Source organism: Vipera berus, assembly GCF_964194415.1.
Source record: "Vipera berus genome assembly, chromosome: 3".
In the NCBI taxonomy this organism is placed as follows: Eukaryota; Metazoa; Chordata; class Lepidosauria; order Squamata; family Viperidae; genus Vipera; species Vipera berus.
In genome coordinates this window covers 44,718,717-44,741,507 of record NC_138204.1, presented here as the reverse complement: position 1 = coordinate 44,741,507, position 22,791 = coordinate 44,718,717, and the positions used below count along the sequence as shown (strand labels likewise).

Below are 22,791 nucleotides of genomic sequence, written 5' to 3'. Positions count from 1 at the left end.
GAAAGCACGTAAAAATGCAAGTAGAAAAATAGGGACCACTACGGTGGGAAGATAACAGCGTTCCGTGAGCCTTTGGCGTCTAGTCATGCCGGCCACATGACCATGGAGACATCCTCGGACAAACGTTGGCTCTTCGGCTTTGAAACGGAAATGAGCACCGGCCCCCTAGAGTTGGAAACGACTAGCACGCATGTGCAGGGGAACCTTTACCTTTACCTTACATTATCAATGGAAAGACCATTGGTTTAACTGTCACTATGAGATTAATCTCCTCTTTAATCAGTAATGTATCTTTTCTTAAGCCTGAGCAAACAAAACTATCATCTTTCCTTTTTTGGCACCCATTTAAAGTTTACTAATCAAGTTGATTGACATTAACTTTGTCTTAATATTTAGCAGGAATCTGAACTTTTCACATTGCATTATTTACTTTCATTATAAGCTATTCTAAATCTTCTTTACTATCTGCTAACAAAATATTGCCATCTGAATTTCTTATAGTGTTTCAGCTTCATATTTTCATTTAGGCCATCATCTTTCCAGTCTTGCTATTCATATGAATAGATTCACTGAACATAAAGAGTGATGGGGATAACACGTATACTAATCTCACCCCTTTCCCTATTTTGAGCCCCTGTTTCTCTAAACTCAATTTTTGCAGTACTTTTTTGTTATAGTAAGTTTGTTATATGTAAAAAAAAAACTCTTTGGAAGAGTAATCAAGTGTTCTGGCATGCCAATCAGTCTTATCAATAAGGGAGAATATTTGTAGCTCGGGGTTGAACTGAGGGGTTCTGGTACTCTCTGAACCTGGTTGTTTTCTTGCATATATTTCACTACCCAAACTAGGTAACTTCATCAGTGCTAAAGTGCTGCCACTGATGATGTTACCTATGGTAGTTTGGGTACTTCTGCAAGAAAACAACAAAATTCAGAGAGCACCAAAGACCCCTCAATCAGTCTTAATATATTGCACATTTGCACACAGTCTACACAAAGGCGTTGCTATAGCATCTTGTATTTAACCCATCTTTTGTTAGCTATCTGGTTATAGCTATCTGGTTATATCTATCTCCTGCTTGTTTATTGTGTATTTGTTTCTCAATGTGCAGCTCTATTCTATTTTATAAACTCTTAAAGAAAATCTAGTTTGTGGGGAAATATAGTGCAATAGTTTAATCATTTGTAAGTTTTCTTAAATTTCCCTTCGAAAAATATATGCCTAGGGCCACATAGCTCTGTTTTATGTCTGTCAACTGAATGATTGCCTCTTCCATGCAGCTTAATTAACAAACCATATTTTTTATAATCCTTGAAGCATGGCTAAATACAATACAAGTAGTCTTGACTTATGACCATTCAAACCATTCAAAGTTACAATGGCACTGAACAAATGGTGGTTTTGACCGGTTCTTGGAGTTCCAGCCATCCTAGTGCACCCATAGTCACAAGATTGCAAACCACATAGTTTATGCTTATGATGATTGCAGTGTCTTTCAATCACATGATTGCCATTTTCGACCTTCCCTGCCAGCTTCCCTAGAAACTCAGTGGGGAACCTGGCAGGGAAGGTTGCAAATGGCTGGGATAAGTCTCCCCCAGCCCCACTGTGCTCATGCTGTGCTGGCCACTCATGCTGTGCAGCCTTTCCAAATTTCACCTTACCTCCATCACAACCTTATACCCTCCCTGACACTCACACCTTGTATGCCCCTGTGTACCCTTCCTGGCCCTTGCTGTGCCTCCTGAGCAATCCCAGATAACACCCCAACCCTCGCTATGCCTCACTCGCACCTTTGGGCACCCACACAGACTATCACTGCACTTCCACGGACCCTTGCACACCTTCCTCAGTCCCAACCACACCTCCTCCACACACACACCTCCATGCCTCTCCCGAATTCTGCTGTGCATCCCTTACACTCTTAGGACCCCCTCATGCCTCCCTCATTTGGCAGCAGCCACTTCCCTGCTTGCTTTCCAGCCACCAGGGACTTGCTACTTCCTGCCAGCTTTCCCATTGACTTGCTTGTTTCTTCACCTAATGACCATTGGATTTGGTTAATAATGGCAACTGTGACTGCCTCACCAAACAGTGCATTCATGCTTTATGACCACTCCACTTAGTGATTGAAATTCTGATTCCAACTACTGTTGTAAATTTTGAACAGAGTGAGTGCCTGTTACTCGTCCTAGCTTCTGCCAACCTAGCAGTTCGAAAGCACGTAAAAATGCAAGTAGAAAAATAGGGACCACTTCGGTGGGAAGGTAACAGCGTTCTGTGCGCCTTTGGCGTCTAGTCATGCCAGCCACATGACCACAGAGACGTCCTTGGACAAGCGCTGGCTCTTCGGCTTTGAAACGGAGATGAGCACCGGCCCCTAGAGTCGGAAATGACTAGCACACATGTGCGGGGGAACCTTTACCTTTTTATATATGAATGCAGCCACTGCATAGAGAGATTGCTGGATAAGAACATCCTTAAAATACTCACGTCTTTCCAAATATATTGGTCCTGTTGCTCTGCCTATTATTTATCTGTACCTCACATTTTAAAATAAATTCACATATGCATACAGTGCACTCAATAATAAATGTGGTCCTCAAATCACAGTGGCTCTGCACTCCTAGTGTGTATGTGTCCTTAAATGGCTGGGGAATTCTGGGAGAAGAAGTCCACACATCTTCAAGTTGCCAAGTTTGAAAAACACTGGTTTAGCACACAATAGATAATACAGTGTGTCATTGCCATTCTATATCTAACTGTAGTTCTCTTTCCTCTAACGTGCTCCTTCCAGCTCCAGCCTTTTCCTATCATCCAGACTTTTTTCCCCTCACTATTGAATCCTCCACTGTCTAAAAAACATGGTGCAGTTGTTGAATCCACCCAGGCTGCTTTAGAGTTATTACAGTTGTTTAATAATTTACTGCTCTTTTCTAAATTTCAAAGCATACTTTTCTGCAGGACTTGAAAATGTTTAGATTTTAATGCATTTATGAAAGTATAAATTTTTGTCTGGAAGATTATTTCAGAATATAGGAGTGCTGCTAGCATGGTGAATACTGACTGTGGAAGAATCCTTTTAGGGAGGACCTAATGCCTGTCAGTTTCAAGGCTTTGTTTCTGAGATGCCAACCACATGCCTCTGACAAACAAGCAAGCAAGCAGGATAGTCTTGTTTCTCCCACACACCTATTGTCCAAAAGGATAATACATTTAAATGTGAAGGTTACAATTAGAATGAATTATATTGTTCTATTGGTTTTTTAAAAAAATATTTAGAAGAGTTACCTCCCTTCCTCTTATGGGAATTCCATCTTGGGAATTATTTAGGGTAATTCCTTGTAACTATGGACAAATGCTCACTATCTCAGCTTATTTATAGTACAGATTTGTAGCTCTAACAAAAGGCAGTTCTGTAATCCTTCTACTTATCAGTTTCTCTTCTTTTACTTCTCCCATGCTTACAAAACAGTGATATTTTTTTCTGACATTGATTTGTATCACATGCCTGCTTGCATATCATCTTCTCAAGGGAGTAGCAAGTCATTATTTGTTCCAGTATCGATTGATGGATTTTTCTTGCAGCCCACAGTATTCTTAGCAACCATTTCCCGACCTGTGCTTGAAAGCATTTTGAAGACCATTTGTGCTATTTGTATGTGTGGGTTAGGGGAGTTCTTTTAACAGAAAATCAAATTTACAGTTCAATTTGAAGTACATGCTTTATTTATACTTACAGCACAGGCAGGTGAAGTTGATTTTGTGGCATGTGTGAAAATGTTCATTGTCCTGTGTAATTCAAAGTCATACTGGAAGTGTCAGTGAGATATTGTACCCTCTGGATATGTAATGTAAATCTTTGTACAGTGACTTTTGGCTAGTTGCTTGTAATTCTAACTTCTGACTAGTTCCTTCTTTGAAGTTATTGCCCAATACCAACCTCATTTTATTTGGATAAAGGTTGAAAGCATTAACCAACAGATTTAAGTTTTTCCTTACTACCAATTTCCTATATAGCTAGGAATTTTCCTTAGACTGAATTTGGCTATCAGTTCACATAATTAATTTTTGCTGATATTAGATAGTAGCAATGCTTGGGTGTAAAGCAAAGGTCTTTCTTGACCCTATAAGGATTGAACATGACCATTGTTAAAGATAAAATGTACTGTAAAACTTTTCAATAAAAAAAAAGGATTGAACATGACCCTATAAGGATTGAACACGGGATGGTCTGCATTGAAAGCCTGAGTGCTCTACCAGGGTATAGCCCTCCTGTAGTGCAGGAAGAATATGGCTACTTTGCATAACATATTTAACAATGTAAATTAGAAATCTAGAAAACTTTGGTCCAGTTGCCATGATTTAACCTTTTTAGATACTTTTGGCTTGGATGATTGAGTCTTCATTTACGTGTTGCTTTTCATTTTGGGGGGAAGAGCAAGAGTTGGTTCATTCCAATGACTCTCTGCCTATATCCAACATTTTCATTTTTACTGAAGAAGTTACTTGGATGAGTAATGAAACATCTCAGCTTTAATAAACTTTGGTCCCGTTGCCATGATTTAACCTTTTTAAATAGAAATCTAGTGCTTGTATTCACATACCATGCTGAGCTTGATTAATTTTATTTTTAAATTGTGATTGCAAAAGTTTCTTTATGCTTTGTTACACTGAAACTTCTGTAATAAACCATCTTACTACATCAGACCACTTACCATATTTAGTAACCTAATTGATACAGCTGCCAATCTGTAGAGCCTTGGTGGAGCAGTGGGCTAATGCCTCCTTAAGTAACACCAGCTGCCTGCAATTAGTGCAGGTTCGCATCCCACCAGGCTCAAGGTTGACTCAGCCTTCCATCCTTCCGAGGTAGGTAAAATGAGGACCCAGATTGTTGGGGGCAATTAAGCTGACTTTGTAATAATGCCGCTTGGGGTGTGTGTGAAAGCCCTAACAAGCAGGCATATACATAGAATGAAGGCTACTGCTAAGCTTGTAAGCCGCCCTGAGTCTTCGGAGAAGGGCGGGATATAAATGGAATTAAAATAAAAAATAAAAAAAATAAAAAATCTCACAAAAAGCTAAAGATACTGGATATACTTGCATATAAGGCCGTCTGTGCATAAGCTGACCCTCAAATTTTAACCAAACTATGGTGAAAAATATGTCGCCTGAAGATAAATCACAGTTTTCATGGTATTTTGGTCAAATATTTGAGGGATGGCTTATCCATGTATGGGCTTACTATATATGTGAGTACATAGGGGAAATACAGGTATTTTTAAAAATATTATGATATACACTTGTGGATAAGTCCATCCACGTATAAGCCAAATCTAATTTTTCTCAGTTTCTCTCCAAGTATATATGGTACATCTTCCACACAACCTGAAGGTTACAAGTAGTCCTGGTGAAATGATTACTTGGTAATTGTTGGTAGGCTCAGATTTGGAGTCGGAGGAGGGGACCAATAATGAGTAGCAATTGCCAGACCTAGAAGTGCTGACAGAGGAGTAACAGTCAACTCCAGGGCTACCAGATGGATGCCATCTGAGCAAGCAGAAGTGATGGAACAAAACAACAACCAGCAGTCACAACTACTGTCACTCTGTGAAGATGAGGGTGTGGGATTGCTGCAAGTGTTTGGCAGCCTGCAAAGAGATTTTTAAAAAGTTACTGCTGACTGCTGACTGCTCAGCATCAGAACTCTCACCCTGCCAAATAAGATACACCAGGGGCGTTCCTGTTAGACTGGAGCAGCAAGCACAAAGCTATGCACTAACAACAATTGCCCATTAATTCTTACTCCATGTGCCTTGATTTTTGAACCTTGCAATCCAAATTTTGAACCTGGACCAGCCAATGATCCACTACAAGCTGTGACCTTGGACCCCACCTGACTATTGTTCTGCATGCGGCTTTGATTTAGAAAACTTGTAAGCCAGGCTTGCTGAACTTTTGGAAGGAACTTGTCTCTCTGCTGCAAGTGTATGTATCTGCAAGCCTTATTTAGTGAAGATGTTGGCTTAGGACAAGACTCTCATTAAGCAGTGGTTTGAAGTTACAGTAGCACTGAATTAGGAAGTTTTATGATAGGTCTGTAGTCTTACAATAAGTCGTGGCCATTGCAGTATCCCCAGGATGTGATTGCAATTCAGGTGCTCAACAACTAGAATGGTCATAGTGTCCCAAGGTCACATGATTGTTATTTGCAACCTTCCCTGACAGCTTCCAAAAAAGAAAAGTCAGTGAGGAAGCTGTCAGGAGATCATAAATGGTGATCACATGACCACGGACTCTGTGATCGCATGGGATTCATCTAATGACAGCAACTGGGACTTCCATAATTGCTCTCATAAGATGGGATGGTCATTTGATGTCATACTTTATTACTGCATCGCTTAGCAACAGAGCTGCCTATCCTACCTATCATCATTAAGCAAGGACCACTTGTATTCATTCTGTTATTTATGAACCATAAAATCTTGTCTATCTCAGTAAAATAATGAATTCCCAATTCTATTATATGTTTCTGAGTGATTGGGTTTTGCTTAATTTGAGTTAGCAAAATTTAGATATCCTATAAACTATGTAGTTTATTTTTAAGAAGGACTTATAACTGTTTGAGTAATATAGGAAGCAAATTTGACTAGGGCTTAATAATCTCATGTTTTATCATTTTGTTTGCGTAATTTTCAACAATTATTGATATAAGGAATTATTTTACTTAACTTTTACCATTTCCATTTTCTCCTGGTTATTACCAGCATAGTCTCCTTTGGTGAGATGGGCAGTTATATATAAAATTATATTCATGTTGCCTCCATATCAGACTCTCCATAACAGATCTTAATAACTGTTTCATTAGCTTCTGTAGAAGTTGATCTGCCTCTGATTTAACACATATGGAAGCGAATGTGACCAGTTTAGTGTTCAATTTCTCTTCAACAAAAATAAAACTCCCAGGCATTTCCCTTAGTTTTACAATTCTATTAGTTTTAAATAGAATTTCAACCCCTCTAAATAATTTGTTCCTGCTGCAAGATATTGTTTACCAAAATATTTTTCTACATGTCATAATCTGTATGTTTCTTGAAGTTGTCTTTTTTCCCCATATAATATATTATGCTAAATCTTTTCACCTTGTGCTGAATGCAGTAGTAACAAATTTATCTCTAACAAAAGAAAAACCATCGTAATAGACTGATTGCTCTTCCCTTTTCCTTGTATTCCTTCCTTTCTTTATTCCTTAATTCCACATTCCCTTTTGTCTTCCCATAGACAATCCCACCATCCTAATTTAGGAAATGAACTTCAGTGGGTTAAAAGCAGATCTAGGCCCGAGCTCCTTGGTTGGCCTAATAATTACTTTTAATTCTTTGGTGGCCTAATGTTTAGTTTTAAATTTGATTAGGTTTGTTAGGGGAGGTGGGATTGGGGGTGTGTGACATAGTACAGATATGTTGGTATGTTGTATGACTTCAAATCATTTGGTTAGTTAGTGAGTATGAGTATGCATAGAAACCACTAAATCAGATAATTAAATAAAGAGGAAAGGGTTTTGTATGAATATTGTCTGTGTTATTCTCCAGGATGGCTTCTTTGTGATCCCAAGGCCTCCAGGATATTGATCTGTATTAAGCAAATAGCCTGAAAAATCTTGCAATCCTAAAGAGCTTCTGAAGTTTCCAATTGGAATTCAAATGTGGACTCTTAAAAGAAATGGAGAGTTGAATTCTGAGCACAATAATGAACACACTATTCCTCCATTTTTCCCCAGGAGATTGTTGCGGCGATATACATATAAAAATTGCTGCACTGGTTGCCGGCGGTGCATAACAAAGCATTTTCAGAACCTCTGAAACAGAATAAAGTACTGTTTCTCAACCTCAGCAACTTTAAGTGTGTCGATGAAAACCCACATGCTGGTTGGAGGAATTCTGGGAGGTGAAGTCCACACATTTTAAAGTTGTTGGGGTTGAGAAACCTGAATTAGAGGATGTTATTTTAAATTTTACCTGCTTCTACACCATATAGAACGTAGAAATTGCAATTAATGTTTAACTTCTCAATGTGTTCTTAGGCCAGGTGAGGGCAGAAAGTAGTTGTTCTCCTTCCACAAGGCTCATGTGTAGCATTCCAGTTTTGGCACACTGCCTGTTCCTAGTGGATCTGTTGTTAGCATCTGCATATTTATTCCCCAACGAGCTCTTTTTGTATCCCAGAGGTATTGCTTTTATAGCTCTGAGACTGTTGCTGACACATCACTAGCACTTAGCAGTTGTTTTTTTTACTTGCTGCTCCTATTTTTATATGTATTTTTCATTCCTGTGTAAATCAATACCAAGCTCCTATTTGGAGCCTACCTGGATATAATGATTCCTTTCAGAATCAGTTATTTATAAGAGGTTCCATGTAACTAATCTGTAATATTATCTTTCTAGAATGAAATCTATCCTATTTGATTTATTGTTTACCATGTTTGAAATTTGGTGGGAAGAATTTGTTTTCCACAAACATCAGGATATCAGTTACATTACGTGGCACAGTTTTGTGTCAGATTCATAATAAGCATTAGTCAATTAAAGCTAGACATAATTCTACTGATGAACAAATAGGGGAAGTTAAACATACTTCCTTTGAATAGTAAAAATGCAGGAAGTGGAAACAGATCTGGCAATCCTCATTATAGTCATCTTAGTCTGCTCCTATTGAGAAAATATCATAGATAAATCACAGGGAATGACAGAAATTATAATCCAGCACAATACATATCATGGGTTGTGAAAGTCTCTTTCTTTTGAAAATATTTTAAAAATCACTGGCTTCCAATGCATCTCATTACTATACTGACCATATTATTTTATTTATGTTTCTGTTCATTTATTTATATTTATTATAACCAACGACTCTAGTAGATTCACGGCATCTTAACAAAATCTAAAAAAGTATAAAATCAGTGAAAAACATCCAACAGCACAGTCAGCCTGGATTAAAATAACTAAAATAACCTGCATAATAACAAAGTATCACAATAGGAAAGTCACAACACAATAGCCTAGCAGTAAAGCCAGGTTTGGGGGGGGGGGCTTTTCACTACCCCAGGAGAGATGACATCATCCATAGTCTGAAGGGTGCAGTTTTAGAAGGTGGGAGCTGCAACTGTTAAGTTCGTACCATGTTCAGTCAAAGATCCTATATCAGAACACATGAACAAAACCATTACAGTCTTTACAACAGTGCTTGGAATGATTGACCTATGATACAGCAACATAAATAATTTGTGCCTTTTGTTTTCCAGATTGGCCCAGTCTCTGCTTGCTCTCTTTGCCTCATCCCTTGCTATTTCTTTGGTTTTTGCCATCATCCCTGTCTGTCACAATGTGGTGGTTCTTGCGGTGGTCATGGCTGTGGCTGGGCTGGCCATGGGGTGTATTGACACACTTTCCAATTTGCAGCTGGTGAAGATTTATCAGAAGGATTCAGCAGTCTTTCTGCAGGTGAGAAAGGGACTGGTGCATGTTGGGCCTAACTTTGCACCCCTGTTTGTGTGTTTGTATTCCCCTACTTCTCCATTGGTTCATAAATCTTTAAGGTCCATTGTACTTGCCATGATAAGGTATATTTTGCTCTGATGTTATGTTAAATATGAGGATATGTAAGCTGAATCCCTTCTTTATTTTTATGTTAGGGAGAAGGAAGAAATTTTTCATTTTGTACTGAGCTCTGTATTTTCCTCAGTCAAAATCACTTCATCATGGAGCGGAAGCCTCAGCTTTCTTGGTGCTTTCAAAAGGACAGGATTTTCCTAAATGCTATAGTATGCAGTTAGAGCAAAATCTACACTGGGTCAATGGCCTTGAAATGGAGAAACACATTGCCATTGTCGGCAATGACTAGCAGAGTAAAATCTGCAGAGAATCCTTATCTCCATTTTATAAATGCTTTAGTCTGAGCAAGAAGATACAGTATGTGCTCAATATCTTCTTTCTCCCCAGGTTAACACTTGGATGTAAAACTAGAAATAAAGGCATGTTGGCTCCAAACAGAAGCATGATATAGCACAAAGGAATAATGCACATCATGAATGAATGCAGTCATTTCAATGTTGATCTGGCATTCAGACCAGTCAAGAGGACCAGTCCATGACCTGGAGAGCATTAGAGTGCATCAATTTATAACTTGTTTCTGAATAAGTGAGACGGGGTGTAAGTACTTCATTGTTTTAAAACAATGAATGTACAAGCCTTTATCAATGCATTAATCTGTGGGTACAATAGCAATAGCAGTTAGGTTTATATACCGCTTCATAGTGCTTTACAGCCCCCTCTAAGCGGTTTACAATCTGGGTCCTCATTTTATTGACCTTGAAAGGATGAAAGGCTGACTCAACCTTGAGCTGGTCACAATCAAACCAGTGAGTAGAGTTAGCCTGTAATACTGCATTCTAACACTACACTACCGTGGCTTTTTTGTCAGTTTTGTGTATATATTTCTATATATTTTTGCCAGTTTTGTATATTTTAGAGTACTTATCATGTTCCCATTTACTAAAATAGATACTTCCCTCTTTCTTTCATACCTTATTCAAACCATGTTAATATTACACATGAAGCTGTGTTAAAATGTATCTGTGGCTGGAGAAACAATTATTCTATACCGGTAGTAACCATCTCACAGCAATCTCATATTCTGCTACCAAAAGATGGCGACATGTTACAACATTTTCCTAGAGGTTTAGTCTTTGCTTAGTCATAAAGTAGCCATTAATCCTATCTTGGGTAACACACCAGTAGTTAAAGCAAACTAATCTATAGCAAGCCACAGCTATAAATTGAGATTAAATTATTCCTGCTCCATCATAATCTTAAACAATTATCTAGTTTAGATGATATAATAAACCAAACCATAATAAGGTTTGGCATGTTATATTGAACACAGTTATGATATTGGTATGCATCACACCTTGGGTCAGCATCACAATTGTGCTGGCTTATTCTCTGGTTCTTCTGTGATATAGGAGATGTCTATAGTTCTAAGTCATTCCGCAAAGGAGAATCGAATTGTCAAGAGTTCTTGGGTAGCATATGAAGTTTATTGCAGAGTTAACTATGTACATAGCCTTCTACAGCCTGTCTCTAGAACCCAGAAGAATTTAGTGATAAACTATTAATTCATTCTGAACCCTATTTATTTCATCTGGCCAGATTTGTTATTGGCAGTGTTCTCTTTGTCATTCTCTGTAGGCCCTTCATTTTTTTGTGGGCTTTGGTGCCCTGCTAAGCCCTCTGATAGCTGATCCTTTTCTGTCAGACACCAACTGCATCCTGGCAAATGGCACAGCCAGTGGTAGCAGCAACCTCCCTCACATCCGGAAGTCATTGGTCCCACATCATCCTGGGAACCTGACACATTATGACCTACCTATAAAAGGACTGGTGGTGACCAGAGTGTCTTATGCTTTCTGGATTATGGCTCTGATCAACGTAAGTATGGCCATCTTCACAGCCAATTGTTCCATGTATAAGGTTCGTACACATCTTCGGAATAATGTAAGTAGAAGCTTTTGATTCCAGATTACAATTTGTTTTGACATTCTGACAGATGAGTCTTCTCAAAATGTTTCCACCATCATCCTTTCTCCAAATAGGACAGTCATATGAACTATGGGGCACAGATAAATTTAATACTTTACTTTAGAGATTTATATTGCATTTCAAGAGGCCATGAACATAAAAGCAACATTCAATAGACTGTTCTGCCTCTGCCAGAATTATCAGATTCACAAGGGATAGATTGCCTAAATGGTTTGCTACAGAAGAAGCATACTTTGTCTGATATTTTAAATCTTCCTAATCCAGGAAATACATTCATAATCCTTCCCAGTCCCTTCTGAAGGAGGTGCTGTCTTTTCTTCTTTTACCGAGTCCAGTTAATTCACACTTTTCTTATTTCCCCTTGCTAATAAAATTCCATATTTCAAGGAAGAAAGTCTGGAAGTAGGAGGACTAGTTAATGACTGATGGTTTTTGTGATCAGTACCATTTCAAGAGGGCGATTGCTGATTTCAATCTCCACTCAGCCTTGAGCTTGTTTGAACTGTTAGAACAGGTTGTTAAAACAGCCTGAAGTTATATGTTCCCTTTCAGCCCCCTATCTTTTCTGTGGGTGCATTTTTTTTACCAACCTTAAGGAACATATATGTTTACATCGTATAGTGAATACCACTCAGTTCACAGAGACTTACTCTAACTTGGTGTACTATTGAGAGTTTCAGTGTCACGCCAAGGGCAAATCAGTGGAAGTGGTCTGCCCTGGTTACAGGGCAACAAGAGGGTGCATTAATTGGCAACTTGGAGATGACGAGGCCATTTGGTGGCAAGTGTGGAGTCAGGTCACTGCTGTCAGTGTGCCAATCAATGTCTACACTGAATGGACAGAGAAATTTAACTAAGTCTACCCTGTACCCACTTAGTAATACCAATGGGAGCCTTGTTTTCCTATGGGAGGGTGGTGAGGGCAGGGTTGTCAGGAAACTTGAAAGGAGAGAAAAGAATTAAATTTCCCTGATTGCAAGCATGTTGTGCTGAATAAATAAATGTAAATAAGAAAAAATTTAATGGTCACAGACTCTACTGTTATGGTAACACACAGGTTAAACTCCAATAATTAAGATAGTGGGACTTTTGATATTGTCCCAAATTGGAGGGGTTTGGGGTGTGGGTGTGATATCTTTTATTAATATATTTTGTAATTCTTAATACATTGTATTGTTTCAGTACAATGATACTTACGTAGTATTAATTAAGGATTATTGATACTCTATTGGTTAGATTACTGAGACTATAAAAATAACGTAAAAAAGACATATTCTATCAATATTAATTACAATTTAGGATGTCAGTTTTAGAAGGATAACGTTATTTGACTTTTTTCAACCAAAACTGAATATAACATTAGGGGAAAAAAAGTGCTGCTGATTGCCTCAAAATATTTGTTATATAGCAAAACTTGCGTTCCTGAGCTGACTACTTATTGTTAAAATCATCATGGTATCGTTACAATCGTAACTTTAGTTTTAAATATTACTAAAGGGAGAGAATAAATAAGCAAATTTAACAACAATTAAAATACCAAAAAAAGGAAAAGGAAAATAACTGTTGAATTTTTAACTTTTCCCTTTTTATCCATCTGCTGATTTACTGCGCTTGTACATATTTAGGTACTCTGGGAAGCCAGACTGTAAGGGCTAGTCAGATAGTGTTGGAACTGTGTGCTTCTTCTGCATGGGGCGAGATTTGTTTTTGCTGCTGTAAGCATATATTTCATTAAATTATGGTGATTGTTTTCTAAGATCATAGGTAGTAAAAAAAAAGTTGTGGCTTCATTTCAAATTTAAATCCCAGAGTTTTTTCGGCATTGTATAATGTATATCTTTCCAATACTATTGGGTTTTTTTAACAGGTCTAGCAGATGTGATAAAACATTTTTTTTATACTGAGTCATTTCCTAAATTTATTAGAATATTGTCCCAAATTGTTATAGGTCTTTCTACTTAGGTACAGCAAAGACTTTTGGCAGAAATGGGAATTTAAAGAAAGGTCAAATGTTTTTAATTTAATTTAATTTATTAATATTTCTATACCGCCCTTCTCCCGAAGGACTCAGGGCGGTGTACAGGGCAAGAATAAAACACAGAAATTTACAAAAGATAAAAGGTAATTAAATACATGCCCAATTAAAAATACAGTTAATACATACTAAAAAACCCAATAAAAATAGTAAAAACCCCACCAATCCCCCCTCAGGCCAGGCCGGCTTGCTCGAACAAGTATGTTTTCAGATCGCGGCGAAAGGAGCGAAGATCGGGCGCCGTCCGGAGCTCAACCGGTAACTGGTTCCATAGCTCCGGGGCGCCCACAGAGAAGGATCTCCCCCTGGGGGCCACCAGTCGACATTCTCTGACCGGTGGCACCCTGAGGAGGCCCTCTCTGTGGGAACGCACAGGGCGGAGGGAAGTAGACGCCGGCAGCAGGTGTTCCCTAAGGTACTCCGGACCCCTGCCATGTAGGGCTTTAAACACCATTACTAGCACCTTGAATCTCACCCGGAAGACAACTGGTAACCAATGCAGCTCACGGAGCAGAGGTGTGACATGGGAGTATCGGGAGACTCCCAACACAACTCTCGCGGCTGCATTCTGTACCAGTTGGAGCCTCCGGGTGGTCCTCAAGGGAAGCCCCATGTAGAGAGCGTTGCAGTAGTCTGGACGAGAGGTCACGAGCGCGTGAGTGACCGTGCATAAATCATCCCGGCTTAGATAGGGCCGCAACTGGCGCACCAGGCGAACCTGGGCGAAAGCCCCCCTAGTCACAGCCACCATGTGATCTTCCAAGGTGAGCCGTGAATCTAGGAGGACTCCCAAGTTGCGAGCCCTATCTACGGGGGGTAATAATTCACCCCCCATAGAAAGAGATGGAATATCCGAATAAAACCGGGATGAAGGTATGCAAAGCCACTCGGTCTTGTCGGGGTTGAGTTGAAGTCTGTTCCTCCCCATCCAGACCCGAACCGCCTCCAGGCAACGGGACATCACGTTGAGGGCATCACTGGGGTGGTTTGGGGTCAAAAGAAAAAGCTGGGTATCATCAGCATACAAAAGATAAAAGGTAATTATTAAGCATACTGATGATACCCAACTCCAAAGCCACAAATGATCTCACCCAGCGGTTTCATGTAGATGTTGAACAGGAGAGGCGAGAGGACCGACCCCTGAGGAACTCCACAAACGAGAGACCTCGCGGTCGACCTCTGCCCTCCTGTCAACACCGACTGCGAGCGTCCCTGGAGATAGGAGGAGAACCACTGTAAGACCGTGCCTCCCACTCCCAATCCCCTGAGACGCCGCAGTAGGATACCATGGTCGATGGTATCGAAAGCCGCTGAGAGGTCTAATAGGACTAGAACAGAGGAATGACCCCTGTCCCGAGCCCTCCAGAGATCATTCACCAGCGCGACCAATGCCGTCTCCGTGCTGTGCCCGGGCCTGAAACCCGATTGGTACGGGTCTAGATAATCCGCTTCATCCAGGACCAAAGGGAGCTGATGCGCCACCACACTCTCAACAACCTTCGCAAGAAAGCGAAGGTTGGAGACCGGACGAAAGTTGTTCAATACAGCTGGGTCCAAGGCAGGCTTCTTGAGGAGAGGCCTCACCACCGCCTCTTTCAAGATGGCAGGGAAGCTACCCTCACTCAAAGAAGCTGATATAACTGCTTGGAACCAGCTGCGTGTCCTCTCCCGGGCTGCATAAACCAGCCAGGAAGGGCACGGGTCCAATAAACATGTGGTGGAGCTCAGCCTCCCCATAATCCTGTCCACTTCCTCCAGAGTCACAGAATCAAACTCCTCCCAGGTGATATCGACAAGACCGCCCGTGTCCTGATCGTCAGACTCTGCCCAGTCGGAGTCCAGACCGGTCCGAATCCGAGCAATTTTGTCCGACAGATAATGGTTAAACTCCTCGGCACGACCCTGCAAGGGTTCCTCCCTCACCTCTTGATTAAGGAGGGAGCGAGTCACCCTAAACAGGGCGGCCGGGTGATTATCTGCGGACGCGATAAGGGTAGCGAAGTGATTAGACCTCGCCACCCTTATCGCAGCGAGATAAGACCTAATATAGGTTCTTAGTCGCAATCGGTCGGATTCGGATCGGCTGGACCTCCAACCGCTCTCTAGGCCCCGTCTCCGACGCTTCATCTCCCGGAGCTCCGCGGAGAACCATGGAGCTCGACGGGATCTGCATCGGGTCAGGGGCCGCAAGGGTACAACTCGGTCAAGAGCCTCAGTGGCTGCCCTTTCCCAGGCTTCCACTAAGGCATCTGCCGAGCTGTGAGTGGGGGAGGCAGGTGGGGACCCCAGCGCTGCCTGGAACCTCTCGGGATCTATTAAGCGTCTGGGGCGGTACCATCTAACTGGTTCCACACACCCACGGCGGGGGGTAGCAAAACGGAAGACCAGCCGCAGGAGATGATGATCGGTCCATGACAGGGGCATAATAATTGGGGAGCCCCCACCAAGATCATCTAACCACCGACCAGATAGGAAAACTAGGTCAAGGGTGTGGCCTCCCTCATGAGTCGGTCCTGAAATTACTTGCGTCAGGTCCATGGCCGTCATGGAAGCCATGAACTCCCGAGCCAACTCAGATGATCCTCCCAGAGATGGTAGATTGAAGTCCCCCAAAACTATAAGTTTCGGGAACTCAACCACCAACCCAGAGAGGACATCGAGAAGCTCAGGCAGGGCTGCTGCTGCGTGACTAGGCGAAAGGTACACCAGCAGCAAGCCCAACTGCGCACCAGGGCCGCATCTCAAAAAGAGAGACTCACACCCGACTATCTGCGGAACGGTGGCCTCCCGCAGACCTAAGGTCTCCCTCAGAACAACGGCCACTCCCCCACCCCTACCCTGAGCCCGAGGCCGGTGTAGCACCTGGAAACCTGGTGGGCAAAGATCAGCCAGAGGAATACCGCCCTCTGGGCCCAACCAAGTCTCCGTGATGCAAGCCAGGTCCGCCTGCTCACACTCGACCAAGTCACGGACGAGAGGAGCTTTATTGACGACAGACCTGGCATTCAAGTACACCAGCCGGAGCTCAGGAGGCTGCACATCCTCACTCCCGGGACCTCGGGGCAGAACAAGAGGGTCGGAACGCCTCACCGCTTGCAAGTAGCGGAGAGGCCTTCCCTGAGATCGATACGGCCCTCTGTTCCTACACCTGCTGCCATTCCCTAACGTCGTGGGAATGGGCAATCCCACGACTTGCCCTGGAGCCCCGGGGGCAACCGACCCCCGCTCCTCCCCTCCGCGATCAATCCCAGCCCTGGCCTGAACAACGGTTGCGGGACTGCCCCCCATATCCGAACAACCAAAAGAAGTTCCCACCCCCCTCCCTAACCTCCTAAAAAATTTAACCAAAAAACTAACCAGGGGCCTCTTATTTGGCTTATATCAGAGGCCCCTACACGTGCCCAACCATCTCTCAGGGTCCCAACAATCGGGCCCTTCATCAAGAGGAGGTGTAAAGAGTAAGGTGGGTCGCTCCCAGGATGGGGGGCCCCCCTGAGGGCAAGACCGTGCAAGAATAAGTCAGACGCATGATCATTAAACAAGTCCGACAAAAAGACAGCAAGGCAGACCAGATCGATACGGGAGGATCTCAAAATAAATAAGTCGAAGGCAAATGACCAGAGAGCCAGCCCAGCTCCCCCAGCTCCACTGCCACTAGAGCTGGGAAACCCCGGAACAGATCGAATCCCGCCCTCTCACGGCGGTCAAGGCCGGGGGGGCAGCCTGGTACATAAAACCGGGGGAGCAATACCACCCAGAGCTCTCACCTCTGGGAGGCAGCAGATGTAAAATCTTAACCACTCTCCCACAGTGGTTATAACCTGGACCTTCCATTATAGGGGAGGGGGGAGAGGAGGAGGGAGTTAGAGCAAAAGAATCTATAAAATACATCAGGATTAATAAGCCGGTATAGTCACAAAATGGTAGGAGAGATTCCGATTGTATAAGTCAATTCCATGTTGCAAAAAGACCGGATGATAGTCAGCCAAGAAGAAAACCACAACATGGTCTAATCATTTTCTGGCGGCGCAGAGATTAAATTTTGCCTCACAAACGTCCGAGGCAACAGCGTCCGCGTTCCACCACCAGGCCAGGTCACCATGTCAGAGAGGCCAACTCCCTTCACCGTCAGCCATCTCGGACACCAGCCAAACGACGTCTCCACCACTCCAGCATTTTCACCACCCCCCCGCTGCTCCAAGCCGCGATTCATAGTCAGTCCAACAACACGCGGCTCCCCAAGCAGCAGGAAGGCATTCCGGAGCACCACCGAGCTGTAAAGAATTAATCCGGGCGTCACAGGTCTCAGGAACGCCACCAGGCTCCGTAGAGGGGGTCTCGAGACCCCCGCTGCACAGACGGTCAGCCGGTCGGCGCCACGTTGAGCAGAGCTCCAGCAAAAAATCTGGATCTTTTCGGGTACCTCAGCAGCCTCAGCAGCCTCCATCGGGGCTCCGCCCAGCTCCTCCGCGTCCAACAGCCTCCATCGGAGTTTGCCGGGCCCCTGCGGCATCGACAAACAGCTGGTCAGTGCCGTACAGCACGGGGCTCTGCTCAGCTCTTCCATGTCCACCAAGCCGTCCAGAAACTCCTCCGGGCTCCTCCGGCCTCCTCCGGGCTCAGCTGACAGTCCTCAAAGAGTCCTCGGAGTCCTCGGAGCCCTCGGAGAGTCCAGGCTCCCAGAGCCAAGGTAAACCATATAGGCGTTCCAAAGGCAGGCACCCAAGCTCAGCTCACCTCGTCCTCGTCCTCATCCTCACCCGAAACCTTCACAGGACTCAAATATCACTGTGAAGCTCCCCAGGGTCGCCACATTGCTAAAATTGCCGAAATGTTGTAGGAGTGATGAGTTTCATGTTTGAGCACGTTATAATCTCATCCATGTTATATACTTGGTAAATTGTTATGCAGGTAGTCCTCGACTTACAACAATAATTGAGCCAAAATTTCTTTTGTTAACTGAGACATTTGTTAAGTGACTTTTGCCCCATTTTACGACCTTTCTTGCCACAGTTATTAAGTGAATCATTGCAGTGTTAAGTTAGTAACAAGGTTTTTTGTTTTTTTTTAATCCCATTTATATCCCGCCCTTCTCCGAAGACTCAGGGCGGCTTACAATCTAAGAAGCACAAATCAATGTGCTTAGCAATAGCAACAGGTTGTTAAGTGAATCTGGCTACCCCATATAAATGGAATTAAATAAAAATTGACTTTGCTTGTCAGAAGGTCGCAAAAGGTGATCACATGATCTCGGGACAATGCAACCCTCATAAACATGAACCAGTTGCCAAGCAACTGAATTTTGATTATGTGACTGTGGGGATGCTGAAATGATCGTAAATGTGAAAAAAGGTCATAAGTCACTTTTTTCAGTGTCATTGTAACTTTGAACCGTCACTAAACGAACTGTTTGTAAGTCAAGAACTACATGTATTCTAAACCAGTGTTTAGAACAGGGGTCTTCAAACTCGGCCCTTTTATGACTCATGGACTTCAACTCCCAGAATTCCTCAGCCAGGCACACTGGCTGAGGAATTCTGGGAGTTGAAGTCCATGAGTCATAAAAGGGCCGAGTTTGAAGACCTCTGGTTTAGAATGAAATTTGGGAAATTACTGCCACTTTGCTAAATGGGGGAAGAGAAGTTGTAGACAAACAAATATTGACAAAAATCCTTTCTAATTTTCACTTGTAGCTGACTGACTTTTTTTGTCTGCCAGTTTCTCTGCTGTGCCTGCTTCCTGAGAATAGGAAACTAAACAGTGTGACTCAGTGGAATCCATGGGAAGCAGGAGACCACTTGAGGGCCAAAATCTGGGCTGTGCACATAGTGAAGCTGACATCTGCCTAACCATGTCATGGGCATCATTGAGTTGAAGAGGTCTTATGTTGAGAAAAGCTTTTTTTTTTAAATGTACTCATTGGCTTCTTAGTTTTAAAAGAGGCAAAAAATAGCTATTAGTTAGAAAACTCTTCACTTCTCCTGGGTGACAGTCTCATAAGACCTGTTACTGGAGGGAATAGCTTGTTATGATTCTCTGCTTTGATAATGCAAATCTTAAACCTGCAATGTGCTTGCACAATTTTTAGCACTTCACAGCCTCTGTAAAGTTTTCCAGCACTTGGGTGGGTGGCAGAGCTTCTATTTTCTGCCTCTCTTGGGAAATATAAGATAAATCTACTTTACATGCCAAATATGATGTAGATGAGCAAACATATGGAGCTGGTAGAACATAAGAAATGAATATTCTTTGTCAAAAGGAAAAGTGTTTTGGGTTTTTTTTGTCTTTGTTTTTTGCAAATTAAACAATATGGTGATAGAGTGGGCAGGGTGTGAGAATGCAGTCTGAAATTCTGTAATGTGTAAAAAAATATGTGGGATTGGTATGAGGGACACCTGTATTGGATGATACTTACACATAGGCACAAAATAAATATAAAATATGTGGCTTATGTACTTTTTTTTAAATCAGAGAAATGCTATAGATATTTCAGGATTCAAAGATGAAAGACCAAATACTGAGGAATTAGTGGGGGCAGCATGTAAGGCAGAGCAACCCTTTTGCAATCCAGGGCCTATAATGTAACACAATAAATCACATTCAGCTATTTTGAATAGTTGGTCAACAAGAAAGGATGGGCAGCTTGGAGGCCATTCTTCATAATTGGCTTGATCTTCTTGGGAGTGTGGTTCAGTGATGTGCTGGGGACCACAAATTGTTCTAGTGGATAACTGTTACATATTTCAGCATTTATTCACAGTATTTCTTTTAAGAGGATCATTCTTTTGAGCAGAAGTAGAGGTGGAGAACTCCAGATGCTACAATTTTTATCATTCCTGATCAGTGACCATGTTGATTGAAACATCCAACGGCATATGAAGGGTCATGTAATTTCTCTTCCATACCTGGAATTTCAAGAGAAGTAACAATAATTGTAATAGCATTTCGGCTTATATACCGCCCCCTGGTGCATTACAACATTCTTTAGACTGTTTACAGTGTAAGCATTATTTGCATATTTCCCCCACCCCCCCAAAAAAATCTGGGTCCTCATTTTACCAACCTCAGAAGGGTGGAAGGCTGAGTCAACTTTGACCTGGTCAGGATCAAACTACAGAATCTGGGTAGAATTTGCCTGCAATACTGCACCACTGCACCACTAGGGCTCCTATAATAATGGTCAAAAAGTATTATTAAATTGGCTTGGAGCTACCCAATGAGTTTGGTTAGAGAAAATTATAATTCTAGCACTGTTTAAAAGGGACAAGGTTTTTATACTATGTGGTTTCTATTATCCATCATTCTTGAGTAAGGGAGACCATAAAACAGGCATGTCAAACTCGCAACGTCACATGACATTGTGCGACGTATCATGACTTTTCCTCCATTGCCGGCAATGGGGAAGGTGCGGTTTCGTCATGATGCATCCACCTGCGGGCCGGCAGTTTGACATGCCTGCCATAAAAGAATGAAGTGGGAAATAGTGACAACTGCTAACTATGCTAACCTTGAAGTGATTTGTGTGGGTGGTCTTTTTTCTGATAGAAAATATTCTAGCAATAGTCCTAAAATTGGACATGTGCCTTAAATGTTTTTGTGTATTAAGTGATGCCTATGGCCTAAGGTCATTAGATGAATTGATCTTGAATTCTGGGATATAAAATACCAAAAGAGTTCCAAAAGATTCCCTAAAAAGTTCACATAATGCCAGAAGATTTCTAGCATTCCTTCCTCAATCTCCTTTTAGGGTAAGCATTTGCAACCAAGCATCATCCAGCTTGGCTAAAAGCCCAGCACTGCTAGCAGGCATCAGCAATAATAAGGGATGCTGAGAAATGTTTATTAGCAATATTAGGAACATTATAAATTTCTCATCTTTCCCCATCTGTGGTGGAAGAGGTATAGTAGGTAAAGGTAAAGCTTCCCCCGCACATGTGTGCTAGTCGTTTCCAACTCTAGGGGGCAGTGCTCATCTCCGTTTCAAAGCCAAAGAGCCAGTGCTTGCCCGAGGACGTCTCCGTGGTCATGTGGTTGGCATGACTAGATGCCAAAGGCGCACGGAACGCTGTTACCTTCCCACCATAGTGGTCCCTATTTTTCTACTTGCATTTTTACATGCTTTCGAACTGCTAGGTTGGCAGAAGCTGGGACGAGTAACAGGCGCTCACTCTGTTACGCGGCACTCGGGATTCGACCCGCCAAACTGCCGACCTTCTCATTGACAAGCTCAGCGTCCTAACCCAGTGAGCCACCGCATCCCTGTAGAAGGATATTACCCTGCCACAATCGAAAGCTTATTGTGAAGGGGTCTGTTGCACTTATATACACCTTTTCCCATTGGGTTGTTACTGCTATCAGATTCTTGCTCCTTCATCCACCCCATCATATCCTTAAATATTACTCCTTGGTTTCTTTGTGATCTTCTAGCATTAGCTGCAGTTTGTCCTAATTTTTATTTCTTTTGTGATAGAAAACATGGGCAGGGTATCTTCTGTGAGAAATGTTAGCACGCAACTCTGAACTTCAGTTTAAAGAAACACACTATTGCACATACAGAAAAAAAAAGAAAAGGAGTCAGATTATGTGATGGATTGGATCCAGTTCCTCCTACAGAGGTAGAGCACTAAACAAAGACTTTTCAGATTTAAGCCTTTTGATTGGTCCTCGGTACATTCTTTCAATAGTTCCCTGACTATTTCTGTAGTGTATGCCTTTAAAGCATACACGGAAATGTCAGCACAGCAGGGGGCTGGACAGCTCCAGGCTATAACCGCTTTTGGCAGGAAAGCCTGAATAGAGCGAGTCGTTGACAGCCCCAGGGCATGGTCAGCTCTGGCGGAAAGCCAGGGTTTAAATCCATTGGCCACCTGCACTGGCGGGAAGCCCAGGTTTAAATCTATTGGTCACCATTCACCTGGGCAGGTATAAGAGACGCCAGGTAACCCCTTTGCCCCAGCTTCATTTCTGACTCAATAAAGAAATACTACCCAGCTCAAGTGTCCACCTCTCCGTTCAACCACGCGACTTTGCAATTTCCGTGGGGTTGAATCGGGATGGAATGGAGCTTCATCTGCTAAAATTTCCTCTTCGGCAGATTTTTCTTAAAAGCAGTGGAATAAGGCTGGGGAAGAATCTTGACAAGATAAGGTTTCTTC

At 42.4% G+C, this 22,791-nt stretch overlaps 1 protein-coding gene across 1 annotated transcript in view; it reads left to right on the top strand.

Annotated features, from left to right (window-relative positions):
- Positions 1 to 22,791, top strand: part of MFSD4A (major facilitator superfamily domain containing 4A) — a 46,663-nt gene that overhangs the window by 7,243 nt on the left and 16,629 nt on the right. Inside the window, exons 2-3 of the mRNA XM_081322454.1 lie at positions 9,306 to 9,504; positions 11,251 to 11,490. Coding sequence (XP_081178580.1) covers positions 9,306 to 9,504; positions 11,251 to 11,490 — 439 coding nt within the window. The remainder of the gene's footprint in view (positions 1 to 9,305; positions 9,505 to 11,250; positions 11,491 to 22,791) is intronic.